General features: G+C 37.6%; 1 protein-coding gene across 1 annotated transcript; it reads left to right on the forward strand.

Moving 5' to 3' along the window:
* Position 1: 1 nt before the first annotated feature.
* Positions 2-13334, forward strand: acp7 (acid phosphatase 7, tartrate resistant (putative)). Its single transcript, XM_015052955.1, has 14 exons — positions 2-82; positions 194-321; positions 1329-1529; positions 1610-1792; positions 3030-3055; positions 3953-4050; positions 8462-8524; positions 10245-10359; positions 10504-10617; positions 10884-10950; positions 11296-11363; positions 11464-11535; positions 11897-12034; positions 12150-13334. The coding sequence occupies exons 2-14, from the start codon at positions 213-215 to the stop codon at positions 12213-12215; spliced, it is 1320 nt and encodes a 439-aa protein (XP_014908441.1). The 5' UTR covers positions 2-82; positions 194-212; the 3' UTR covers positions 12216-13334.
* Positions 13335-13973: the final 639 nt, after the last annotated feature.

Here is a 13973-nt window from a genome sequence, read left to right on the forward strand (position 1 = left end):
TTTTTTTTGGGATCTGCAGTTTCAACATATGAGCTGACAGCCAAGGGTTTAACTGTTGTGGACTTAATCAGCTCCTTTTGAGGTCAGTTATGGGGGAAATTTTGAATGTCATGTGAGTTTAGGTGTGGCAGCATTAAAGGGATCATGTGATTGAAATGTCTCCATTGCTTCTTTTTGTGTTTGTCTTCATCAGACGGCAACCCAATGGTAGAATGGTGTCTGTTCAAACTGCCTCTGTTTTGTTAAGCTTTGCACCCCTGTTGGTGCTTAGTGTTCCTCCTATTTGGACCCAACCAGAGCAGGTGCATCTCTCCTATCCAGGTATGTTTTCATCCCTTCCCTATAAGTCATATTTACATATGGGTACACCATATTCTGTTTACTGGCAAGAATCTTCCAGTATGTTTGGACATGTTTTGTGTGAAGGTATTAAGGATAAAGACTAAACCAGGTATGTTTTTGTAGCTTTGTAACAAGTTGACCTCAGTATTGCTACAGTTTATCATAAATCATTAACCTCTAAATGCTGTCTCTGTCAGTGGATGTGCGTTCTCTTGTAGTCTACAGATGCAGATGGTAGCTATACATTGTAAAAGTCACACCTATTGACCTTTTTTTATGCTATGTCCTGCTACTATTGCAAACTTCAGCATATTTTATAGCCATTGTTTTTCAACAATGAAAAACATTGTCAGATGCAGAAAAATGAGTTTCAAATTATTTCACAAGTGAAAATCTGAAAAGTGTGGCATGTTAACTAAACCCCTTATTCACATATTATTACATAAAATGCAGTGCTTTTAGAAGACCCGATTAGTAAATAAATATCTGTGAAGATGAAACTTTGCACATCCCCATATTGTCATGTGGTGATGGCAGCATCTTGCTATGGGAATGTATTTTTTCCCAGCACTAAAATGGAAATCTGTCAGTTGATGGGATGATGAATGGAGTTAAAATCATATAAAAAAAACTAGCAAAAGACTCTAGATTAACTGAGAGGCTCACCTTCCAGTCGGAGTCACAATTTAAAACAGGTTAGATGAAACAATATTCATCTGTTAAAAAGTCTAAGTCTACATGACAATTTGTGGCAAGACTTGAAAATACTGTTCATAGATCCCCCATCTTCTTTTTACATATGGCCCGCTGTCATTTTGTGCCTCGCCAGGCACAAGAACAAAAGTGCCACACTTATGTAGTCAGCATTTTCATAATCGTCTGTTGACCTTTATAAATGTATCAGTAAGTGATAACAGGCTCTCTATCATATCTGCCTCCAGAACTTTTCCAGTAACTTGCCTTTTTTTTTTTTTTCTTTTTTGCAGGAGTGCTGGGCTCCATGGTGGTGACCTGGACCACGTTTAATAAGACAGACAGCAAGGTGGAATATGGTCTTCAGGGGGGTCGACTCTTCGAGATGAGTGCCGAAGGAGATGCTACTGTTTTTGTGGACTCAGGAGAGGAGAAGCGGAAGATGTTCATCCACAGAGTCACCCTCACAGGCCTCAAACCTGCTGCCACATACGGTGGATAGTCCTGGGATTTTACTGGCATTTTCTGTGTGCTTGCATTATTTTAGTTTAATTTTACTCTTTTTATTTTCTAGTCTACCACTGTGGCAGTGATGAAGGCTGGAGTGACATATTCTCCTTCACCGCTCTGAACAGTAGCTCCAGTTTCAGTCCTAGGTTTGCTCTCTACGGTGATCTGGGCAACGAGAACCCCCAGTCGCTGGCTCGACTGCAAAAGGAGACTCAGCTTGGCATGTATGATGTCATCCTGCACATAGGTAACTGCACGGATTGCATTTATTTATTCTTCGCTTGATTAGGAGTTGATAATGCTAAATGACAAATTAAATGCTCATTTATTTTTTATCAACACAAATATCTGGCACTGCTTACAGATTGTGTTAATCGCCTCAAGCAAGGCTGATTACATCCAAAAGAAACCTGTACTAAAATAGAAATGCTTCTTTGTAATTACTTTAATTAGCAAGCATAATATTTATAATCGACTTTGGCTTTTAAAGCTTATGGGTTGGATTCCTCATGGACTCCTGCTGTGTATTTCTTCACCTCTGAAAATGTAAGTAAGTTGTACAATATCTGCAGACTTCAGATGGATGTTGATATTTTTGGCCTAGCTTGAGATCTCCTGCAAATAAAAAAAATAAAAAATTTAGACTTGAAGCTGGCTTTCATTATAGAGCCCAGCCAAGCACCATAGGTGCCACCCACTGCTGGTTTTCACATTGTAGAGAAATAGATTTGCAATTTTAGGCAATCACTATGTTTAAATGTCTTGCAGATGTGATTTGTGAGGCTTGCTAACCCTTTCCAAACCCCAGCTCAAGATCTAGTTTGCCTTATACTGTGAAGGAATCAGTAGGGAAAGAATTTGTTCTCCAAAATTTTAGAAACTCCTCCATCAAACCCCTGCATAATAAATTGGGTGGAGGGACAAAGTATTATACTTTGATCAACAGAGAGAAAAGTGGAAGAAAGGTTACCGCTTTTACTCAAAAATCACTTTGAGCTACTGGAGTTGCCCACAGCCAGACTATTTGCTTTTTGATTTCTGCTTTTTCTTTTAACATCATATTTTAATAATAAGCAGGTTTTATGTTTACAGACTTCATTTCACCTAAGGTCTCTAAAATGTCATCTTTAACCCCCCTGCGGTCTTAAGATATGGGGTCATTTGGATCCCACAAGAGCTTTTTTCTCTGTGATCCGGTGGGATCGCTCTGATCCTGTGTGCATTTTCCAAGATTTTTTGTGTGTTTTCGGAAACTGACTGTTTGATGACACAGTCCTTCTGCTTCCGCTCTGTCCGACTGTGACATCTGCTGCGCTCCTCATGAGCGCCGTGCTCATGAGCAACATTAATGAATGTAATGCTAAAATTTAAATTTAATTGAACCAGTTTGTCACAAAATTCCTTTTCGCCATTTTAGTAAAATGCTAAATCTTTGCCGAGAAATGTGGTGAAATATGGACCTAATATGTGTTTCTCCTTTACAGGGGACTTTGCCTACGATATGCACGAGGTACTGTACCCTGACTTTGTTGTGAAAAGTGATCAAATCTGTGTTTAAATTTCGCTAGGATTGCTGACAGAGACTTCTTTCATCAACATTTTCTGCTCTCAGGACTTTCCTGATACTCATCTAAAATGTTAGATGAGATAGTCCGCTTCACCTCCCTCTACAAACCTCTTCCCAAATCAAACCACTGTTTACAATCATGGCATCTAGACTCTGCGGTCGAGACATTCGGCCACATTACTGTGAGATTTCTTAAGCTTTGGATGAAAGACGATATGTAGGGTCGCGTCACCCAAGTATTCACCGAATAGAAATGGTGCCATTTAAAACCACAAATCACGAGTCCGAATAACATATTTTGCGTATTTAAAATCCTCCCAGCTGTCTGCTGTGTTATTGAGCGGACATAGCTTTGTCTCAGATACTAATATCAATTTCCCTTAAATGATTTTCTGCATTACTAATGTTTTTCTTTACTATATAAAGATGGATAAATAGAATCGGCAGACCTTTTTAGAAATTAATAACTATGATCCAGTTCAGTAAGATGTTTTTTTTTTTTTTAATGCTTGAATGTCCAAGTGAAATTCATGGCTTCATTGATATTATGAAGAGAAAACCAGAGAAAGGGGATTTTGTCTGGTTGTTGCAGGTACAAAACCACAGCAGCAGGAATGAATCACACTGTGCTTTTAAATGCCGCATTAAGCTTAAGGAGAAATCTAAGACAAAAACTGGTTTCAATGTGGTTCAGTCTGTACATTGATGCTGTACTTTTAAAGCTGTCTGGAAAATATATTTCCCTCTTACTTTTAATAATAAATATTTGCTGAAGATTATTAGTAAAAAAAAAAAAAAAAAAATCCTTCATGGTAAATAAGTCACTTCTGCTTTCTCCAGGACAATGCCCGAATTGGAGATGAGTTTATGAGGCAGATTCAGTCCATCGCCGCCTATGTTCCCTACATGACCTGTCCAGGCAACCATGAATCTACATAGTAAGTGAAGCTCACACATTACTATTTTGACAGGGTATGAGTGAGATGTTTCTTTTATAAAATCTTAGCTCTTAAGGAAAAACATAACCCAGCATTTGGTGTAACGTGTTTTTCCTCAACATTACCGACTTGCTGTGTTGAGCAGAGTTGCTTTCCCTGCTTGCTGCTGCGATGCCTCAGATAAGCGTTCAAAAGGCTATATTTTTTGTTTAAAGTTCGTTCATTAAACAGTGTTGATGCTAATGTCATTCCCAACCAGCAGTATTAACTATACCAGTACATTACCACTTCGATGGTGATCATACAAACCAGCAACCATTCCATCTCACAATCTCTCTTCTTTGACAACTTGTTAACATTATTCTATCGTTTCATGATCTTCATGTCCCAACACCCACATGAAAAAGTGTTTTTTTATACTGAAGATTATTCCACTATGGGAATCTCATGTCTAGTTGTCACTAAAACTGTCTGTTTTTGGTCTGCATTTTATGTTGTTTTTAGTTGGGTCTTTCTTCACATTTTGCACCGTTTTGGCAAAACCCGAAGTACACTCTGTTTTTCATTTTCTTGAGTTGGCTCATATTGTTAGCCACAGCTTTGCTACCAGATTCAACACAGAAGCTTTCTGATAAAAATTCTCCACTTAACTCATATAGAGACGGGAGATATTTTTGGGCTCTTATGGTTGGAGCCACAGAAGCAGCCACCAACAGCCAGACAAGGGAACATTCTCCAAAATAAACTTTTTCTGGTTGGGAATAATTATCACCTCACTATCTGTTTTTTTCCAGAGTTAGTCGGTGATGTTGGAGTTCTCTACATTTATTAGTTCTGCATAGTATAAGAAACTTTTAAACTTGGGAAAATGTAGCAAATGATCGTTTTTGATTGTTTCTTCAAAGACAGATCTAATTCCTTTGTTGACGTAGCAGCTCAGATTTGAGGATTTACTGCTTTCAGTTGTTTTTTTTTTTTTTTGTATTTGTTGGATTTTGTAAGATGGTCCTGTAAATATACGTTAGATATATAAGTACAATTTCTCATTTAATAGAAAGTACTTATGAAATGCGGTAGTAGCCTTCTAACCCTATTTCGTGACATTTTAACATTGAACAGTGTCAATTAATATTAAATCTTAAGATGGTGATTTGTAAATGTTTGTCTTTTCCACATTTTCACACATTGCAACCACAAACTTTAACATAATGTACATATGTTATGTTAAGCATATGTTTGTCCAATGAAAAATTGTGTAGAGTTGTGAAAAGTAAGATAACTGATGCATGATTTTTCTGCTGGTTTATTAAACAAAATCCAAATAAAATACATTCAGCTTTCTGACAAAATTTTAAAAGTTTAATAAGCATGGGGAGTTTGCAGTATTTTTTATTTTTTTATTTTTTTTTACACTAAAACACTACAATATTATCAAAAAAGGGAGGGAGAGCTCAAAAAGGAAAATGCATTTTAAAGTGATTAAGATAAATTGAAGAAAAGCTGCAGTTCTTAGCGGGTTTACATTTGATTTTTATTCTGATAAAAATCAGAACAGCAGCAAATGGATCCTTCAATTTCAGTGCAGTTTGCTGAGTGCTTCTTGCATACTGAAAAATGTAATGTTATCAGATCATGAACCACGATATTTATTTGCCTACTGCAACAGTGGGTCAGGTCAGTTCCTTTTTTCTCTGTGCCATTTGTAATGTGTCTGCAGCCTGGTCTTCATTACAGAACTGCAAACAGTGGTCTCTTTTTCTTGGCTTTACATCCTAACATCAGAACCTGATATCAGGAATCATCTCGCTCCATTACATAACCAGTAAATGCAGCTCCTCTTGCCCTTAATAATGCCTCAGCGTCTGTTTTGTTCTGCGGTGTTGTTCTGAGTCCAAATATACCCCGGAGCTCGTGACTGACTTTAAGCCTTGTTTTTTTGTTGTGTTCTCTCTCCCCATACCTCTCTGTTCCTGTTTCCAACCTCAAAACCTAATGGGTAAAAAATAATTGAAACTTGGTTAGCCGCAAGATTGTAGTCAGGATTCCAGAAGAATGACAACAGTGAGTCCTCAGAAGACGCTAATTCATCAATGGTTCATCAGCCCTTCAAAAGACATTCGAGATAACAGTCACTGTTTGAAATATTATCTAGAGATGGAAGTTAGGGATATGATTATTGAAGTTTGCAGTTGTTTCCTGCTGCTTCATCCTGTTCCCTGAATTTAACTAATCAGAAGATGAAAGCAAATATCTGATGAAGAAAGATGTTTGTGAGAAGGTTTCATATCTTTACTCCTAACCAAATTAAGAGCACATATTCTTATCGGTGTCACCAGATTTTCTGCTGAAACACAGATTTTAATGTGTGCAAAAATTTTGGACAAGTCTAAAAAAGTTCAGTATGAAGTAGTAGTTTTGGGATTTGGATAATTAAGGAAGCATAGTTGCATTTTCAGACCTTATTCACCATCCCATTATCTAAATATGCTATCCATTCATTGCAACTTACACATTTAAGGTCTGACTACTGCTGAAATGTATTTGCCATAAAAATGTGTATGTAAATTTAGTTTTATACTTTTATGTTTTTGCTAAAATGAGCTAAAACGTTGTGACAATCTTTAATTTTGGTCTATACCTATGATATTTTGACAGTAAAAATATGCTAAGGAACCTTTTTTAAATATCTTGTTTTTACTACCAATTACCGTTGTTTTAGACATTATCTGCCACTTGCAGTAACTGCAGTATTAGTATTATAACACAGATAAACTGGAATTTCAGCCATTTGTTTTTCCTCAGTGAACAGCGCTTACCTGTAGATGATTGCTCATACTGCTCTCAACCACTAGAGGGAGGTATAAACATTTTATACGTCTCCTAGTAGCTCAGGACCTTAATTAGCATAGATTAAGTTGGATTTTCTCAGGTTAAGGTTTTGTTAGATATAAAGGAGTTGATTTTAGAATACATGTATATTTATTTTGAAGAAATTGCTGCCATAATTAGGACTGCGGACACACATTGATATGGCGTTAAATATTTATCTACAAACAGAACAACATTAGCTTGTACACTGACATCAGAAATTGTTATCATTGAGACAGGACCCTTCTGCCTATAGACATATGACAACATTACTCTTTGATCGTTTCAGGATTTACAGAAGCAATTTCCAAAGTTGATCCTGGCTACACTATTACTCTCCAGTTATTTTGAATGCTTTGTTGACAGAGTTGGGACTAGTTCATCTGCTGTTGAGGATATTGCCCCTTTTCATTTTTGTAAAATAAAAAAAAATAAAAAAACATATATCCTTATCACTTTCCATGAATAAGTTGCCATTGAGAATACTGACCCCTGCATTCACACAAAAAGTAGAAACCATTAGGAAAAACATGAGACCTGAATCACCTTTCCATTCGGGATACCTAATATATTGGGATTGACACCGGTATCAGCTGATGTTAGTCCTGTTTTGAAGTACGGGAATCGCTCTGCATGTGACAGTGATGCAGTGTAGAGTTATGGAGTGTTTTAACTGAAGCAGAGAAGTGTAGTCAGCTGTATGATTATTTTTTCATGGTGTTGAAAGGTAACAGCAATAAAAATATCAGATATTGATGTCAGCCCAAGTTTTAATTCCGGTGCACTCCTATTTTCCATTCATTCACAGTGTGGCCTTTAAATTTGAAGAGCTGTTCCTGAGATTTCTGGCGCGATTGCTGCATGTTACTTACATCTGGCTTAATAAAAACTGCTAAAACTAAAATACCTTTTAAAAATGGGATTTCTCTCACGACTACAGCGTCTAAAGTAACAGGAAGCTGTAATTGAAGGCAAATATACTCAACGGACAAATGTAGCGTAACCAATCATGGATGGTTAGACTTGGTTATCCCACATCATCTCCACCCAGGCTTCCCAATGTGGTCTGCATTTTGATTAGTTGGCTCCAGTAGCTGACCATGGTTCAAAGTTATGGGTTGAGGTCATGCAGACTGTATCCTTGCCTTTAATTTGGAGAGATAGGCAGTGATTGTCTCTTTACAGCTGGCTTCATGTTTATTTTTGTGAAACTTTTATCAGAATTCATCACTGCAGATTTGAAAGTTGTTTTTGTCAGATCCCTCTGAGTTTTCTCCCAAGCTCAGATCACAACATAAAACTAAACAGCTTCAAATGTAGACTGCCGACTGCATAGTCATTATATTTCAGAGACAGCTTGGTGTATTTTGGATGCATTTCAGTTCTTTTTTTGTCTTCTGGTGAATGCATCACATGTTATCAGAAAGCAGCAGTTTGCAGAGGTAATTGCTATTTGCTGCATGTTCAAGGATTGAAGATAGTACAATCAGTTCAGTTAATTGTACTTCTCTAAACCTTTTTCTTTTTTTTTTTTTTTTCTCAGCAACTTTTCGAACTACAGGAATCGCTTCAGCATGCCGGGTCAGACTGAGAGCCTGTGGTACAGGTAAAGAAGGTTTTATGTTTTATTACTTGCACTGGTCTTTTGAAAGGTAACATCCTCAAACACTGGAATCAGATTTAGATTGATTGTAATTCCTCGGATGTACCAAAGCTCCTGGTGTGCTTAAGTAAACATTACTGAGTTGTAAGACCCTGCAGAAGAGTGTGGGGTGCCCCTCTTTAACTTAAGCTTGCCTCTCCTATCTTTGGAACACTTTGGACTACACAAAAGAGCTATACATCTGACTTAGTGAGTCATTGCCCACTACATAACTCCTTCTCTCAGACAGTAAGATAATACCCTGCTAGACCACAAGCTTTCTCTCTGTGGCCTGAGACGCAGACAGCTCTGCTGGCTTGCTCCTTCACTTGTGTGCAGTCTAAGGATGAAGGGGCATCACGGCTAAGTGACTATATAGAGAGGAGACTGAGATAAGTTAAAAATGTTCTAAGATATCACAGCAGACATTTAGAGTACTCTATCAGAGGTGTGAACCCAAGTGATAAATTACTTGATTTGACGAAATCTCAAAATACTGACTTCAACAAGTATGACTTATGAATTCACTTTAACTTTTGAGTTTTGACTTGAAAACAATGTGCGTTCTATATGCCTTTTTGTAAAAAAATAAAAATAAAAAGAGGAAACAGAAGATAAATACAGAAATCTTACGATATATATAGCTTATAGTATACAGCTTAAGATTCAGAGATCTTAAGCTGTATACTAGTTAGTTTTCAAAAAGAGAAGCATGAAAACATTCAAGTAATGTTACTGTGGAGTTGGAGAAAAATGATACCCAAGATGTGTTTGTGTGCTTACAAAAACATTAAGTGCTGTGTGCTAAATGCATGGGTTGAAATTTGTTACTATTATGACTAAGAAGATCGATTTCTTTAGACAGTTAAAGATTAAAAGTCAGCGCTGTTGAGTAATGTTTAGTTGATGTTAGCTTTTTAGCTGACTTAATAAAGGGTTTAGAATGTAATTTTATATACATGACCAAAGGTATGTTTTTGTTTCTGTCATAAAATGTAATACATTACGACTTCCCCCCAAGTGGTCAGATAATTATTAGCTACATTTATCATAGAATGGGTTTTGCTGTCAGTTTCACTTTCAGTTTTAGCTTTTGACATCCCGAGGTGAGTAAATCTTAATCAGCAGAGATAGAGTGTTTGCACAGTACTGCATAAAATACAGTAATGTTATTATTGGATATTACTGGTGGATATTGCAACAATAATTATGTGCCATATAGGTTTACTATATACTGCAGCTATTGAAGTTGGGGAACCTAGACCCCAACTAGAGGTGTAAAAATGGTCACACCTTAATATGAGGTATTAGCTCGGTAAGTTGCTGAATCTATTTTAGTTTTAAATGTAAATTCTATTTTCCCTAAAATAACTAAATATGAACTTTTTAAATCATAAGCAAGCCCTGGAATTTTCTGACTTATATTGTAGTTGTTATTGTTTAGCATGCATTTGTCTGAAAATTTGACATGCAAGCAGGAGCAGACCTGGACTTTTTGATTATTGAGTGACTCATAATCTAAGCTAAACTTATCTTAGTAGCAACATTCTACAAAAAAGTTCATCTGGAGTTCAGCTCACATGTGGAATTTAATCTCTGGTCTGAATTTCCTTAGTAAGTGGTTTTGAGCACGCATCTTCTGCTTGGTCAAGTCTGTGTTATTTTTTACAATTTGCATTTGCAGCTGGGACCTTGGGTCAGCACACATCATCTCCTTCTCTACGGAGGTTTACTTCTACCTTGAATATGGCATGGACCTTATCTTTAAGCAGTACAATTGGCTGAAGCAAGATCTGGAGGTTAAGGATTGTCCTTTTCTAATTTTAATCAAATTAATTTTTCTCAGTCACACAATTTTCTACGTCAAATATCTACTGGTGGTCTCTGTATTAAATTCATAGTTGTGTCTCCTTTTTTCATCTGGGAAATATTATCCTACATAGGAAGCCAACAAGCCGGAGAACAGAGCAGTACGTCCATGGATCATCACCATGGGACACAGACCCATGTACTGCTCTGATGATGACCAGGATGACTGCACAAAGTTTGACTCTTGGGTTTGTTGTTCCACCATTTTATTCATAAATGGTGTTTTGCCCTAGCAGCATACTTGTCACACACTCTTTAAACCAAACAAACCACACCGCACTCCACTGAGTTTTGTGTTGTCATATTTCTAATTTGAACAACGTAGTTTCCACTTTGATGTGTTTCTCTCAGTGGCATTCCTCCTAGTTTCACTCAAAGTAAAGCCAAATGCTGAGTTCTAGAGAGTTTTACAAAGCAGATATTTCACACAATAACTATTCTTTAATATTTTTAGGTCCGAGTGGGACGCAATGACATCAAACCAGCAGCCCCTGGTCTCGAGGATCTATTTTACCACTATGGTATATCCCTTAAGAAACATTAGCAATGTACTGCTAGTTAACATCTTTTCACACTCAGAGAAATATCCAAAGACTCTAAAAGTTTCCTGCCAGCTTTTTAGACGCAGCCTTTTGGTCTACCTGACATCTTTGTAGAAATTCACCCAGATTACAATGTAAAGTCTTGTGAAAAAATAATAATTATGATAATTATTACAGTTCTTGGGTAATAATCAAAGCATTTGATTATTATCTCAAAATTAAGCCATATCTGGGTGTGAGGGATTAGATTATGCTACAATTCTCTTAAATGAGTGCATTTATGTTTGGCACATAATTTCTATTGTAATGTAATTTCTTTTCCAGGGGTAGATGTCGAGCTGTGGGCACATGAGCACACCTATGAACGACTCTGGCCTGTGTACGGTGACAAGGTCAGCTCCTGGAGTCTTATTTCCAGTTGTTCTACAGATGTTTCCTGTATTTCTATAGTCAGTATAGCAACAGTTTATATTGCTATGTTTTCCATTGTAGGTGTACAATGGAAGCAAAGAGCAGCCCTATGTAAACCCAAAGGCTCCAGTACATATTATAACAGGCTCTGCTGTAAGTACTGTCACATCACTGCATCTTTGTGAACATTTTCCACACAGATCAATGCATTCACTAACATCAACAAAAACACTGTCATGAATTGTACACAGCTCTGTCTGTGCAGCCGCTGGTCTGCCACAAAAGCTTAGAACCAGCTGTTCCTCTGGGAAAGTTTTTTCTGATGTGGTGGAGAGCCGCGCAGGGCACGCTTTGTCATTCAGCCACAGAGGGATTAGTCATGAGCATATCAAAAATGCTGCCAGACCAACACCGAGGCACTGCCACAAGTCAAACAGGGCTTTTAGGAATGAGTTTTGGAATAAGCGTGTGTCGCTCATCTGAGTCAATTTAATTGTTGCTGAATCTTCCACAGGGCTGCAGAGAGAGAACTGACAGGTTTAATCCAAACCCCAAAGAGTGGAGCGCTTTCCGCAGCACTGACTATGGCTACAGCCGCATGCAAGTGGTTAACACCACCCACATTTATTTGGAGCAGGTCTCTGATGACCAGGTGAGGGCACGTGGAATAACATGTGCACAGGCATGGCAAAAGTGAAAGAATGCATTTTATGAAGGAAAACCTTTCCATAAATAATGACAGGAACTATTTCTGTTTTTTTTTCCAGTATGGCAAAGTGATCGACAGCATATGGGTGGTGAAAGAAAAGCATGGTTTCTCTGCCTGGCTGTGAGGACCTTCCTTAAAGAAACAAACAGGAACTACTAACAGAAGCACTTTACCTTTTAGACAAGCAATCATGCAGTGATATATTTTGCTATTTTATGTAATTTTGAAGTTCATCAGCTGTGAAATCAAAATATAATAATCTAATGTAAATGTATATAATGGGGACCTTGACTTATAGCTTGTAAACACAATGTGAAGCCCTCACATATGAATAATTTTTTTGTTTTTGTTTTTTTTTTGTTAATTAGCTGCTTTAGTTTGACTTTTCATTTTAAAGTTTAACTGCAGCACACATTGTAAAAACATCCTGAACCTGGCAAACTCAAAAACTCCATTCATCCCCAGAGCAAATCTTTCTCTTCAAAAATCTGCAAACACACTTAAACGGATCAAATCTCCCCCTTTCAGTTTATCTGGTACATTAGATCTCTCTTGGCTAAATAGGATTGCAGAACTTTATTTCATTGTCCAGATTTCTGGCTATCTGAATCAGAGACAAACTGATGTCTTTTCTTGCTTACAAGTGTTGTTGTGTAAAGTAAGGGATGCTTATGCCTCGTCCTAAGTGACGTATGCATGGCACCATTTTTGCTAAGGTGGTATGAATTTCTAATAACAGTTAGCTGATTCTGATGAGTACTGGCATGAAACCAGTATAGATCTGCACGTCTGTGTTTCCAGCTGTTGAGCTGTCCATTAGCGCCAGAGAGCAATCACGTCTGCAAAATTATGTTGACACAGCGTAGTGTATATATACAAGCGCGCACACACAAAACCAATGATCTGTTAACACGACACACTTGAGTTGACATACATCACAGTATTTGGACAGTTTTAGCTAAAGCACATGCTGTATTATGAGAGTTTGTACTGTATCTTCAACCGCAAAAGAAAACACTGCACAATTTGCAGTTTTTCATGGCAATGATGGAACAAAGCATGAAATCCTACAGCAGTTTGCACAATGTGTCAAAACAACTTCAGAAGCTCGACGTTTTTGTCGAAAATACAGGAGTCAAACATCAGAGCCACGTCTGTAACTAACCACAGATTTGTTGAACTTTCCTCTGATGTTAACATCCTGCAGTGATGTTAACTGGTCTGGATGGAGAAAAAGACGCAAGTAATCACACCTCATACTGAAAGATTTCTGCTGTGCGTTCCCAGTGTATGATTATAGAAGGGTTTGTTTTTGTTTTTTTTTGCAGACAAAAACCTGTCCTCGTGTGTATCTAACCTCTGCCCTGTGCCTGCCTCATATTGTTGCACCATACTGAGTGAGGGAGTTGAGGAACAAGAGGCTGCACCGGCCAGACAGGAGCTGATGATGATCTAGAGGACGGAGCTGTAGATGATTTCATATCCCAAACCAGGTTTTACATGTAGTTTAATTTGTGTCTACTTGAGAACACCCTGTTCCAGATGTTTTCTTTGCCCCCTACATGGCTTGTGGCAACCGAAAGACATGCATTTTTCATCAATGGCTTTATTGCCACTGATTTAACTGATTTATAAAAGCCAGATATGTTGAGTGCATGTCTACTTGATGCCATCTCAACATTCCCCCTCAGGAACTGTGGATCTCTTCAACAAGTTACCTAATTGCCTCTAATGCTATCATTGCTAATTTGTCAGTTTTGGTGGACGGCTATGTCTCGGTAGGTTTGTAGTGACGCAGAACTTCATATAACGTAACTCTGCTTTAAATTTCTCATTATAATCCCAGTTCAGTTTGCCATATTCCTTCATCACGATAAAGCTC

This window comes from Poecilia latipinna, unplaced genomic scaffold (genome assembly GCF_001443285.1).
Source record: "Poecilia latipinna isolate Pla-1442-1.1 unplaced genomic scaffold, P_latipinna-1.0 Scaffold1148, whole genome shotgun sequence".
NCBI lineage: Eukaryota > Metazoa > Chordata > Actinopteri > Cyprinodontiformes > Poeciliidae > Poecilia > Poecilia latipinna.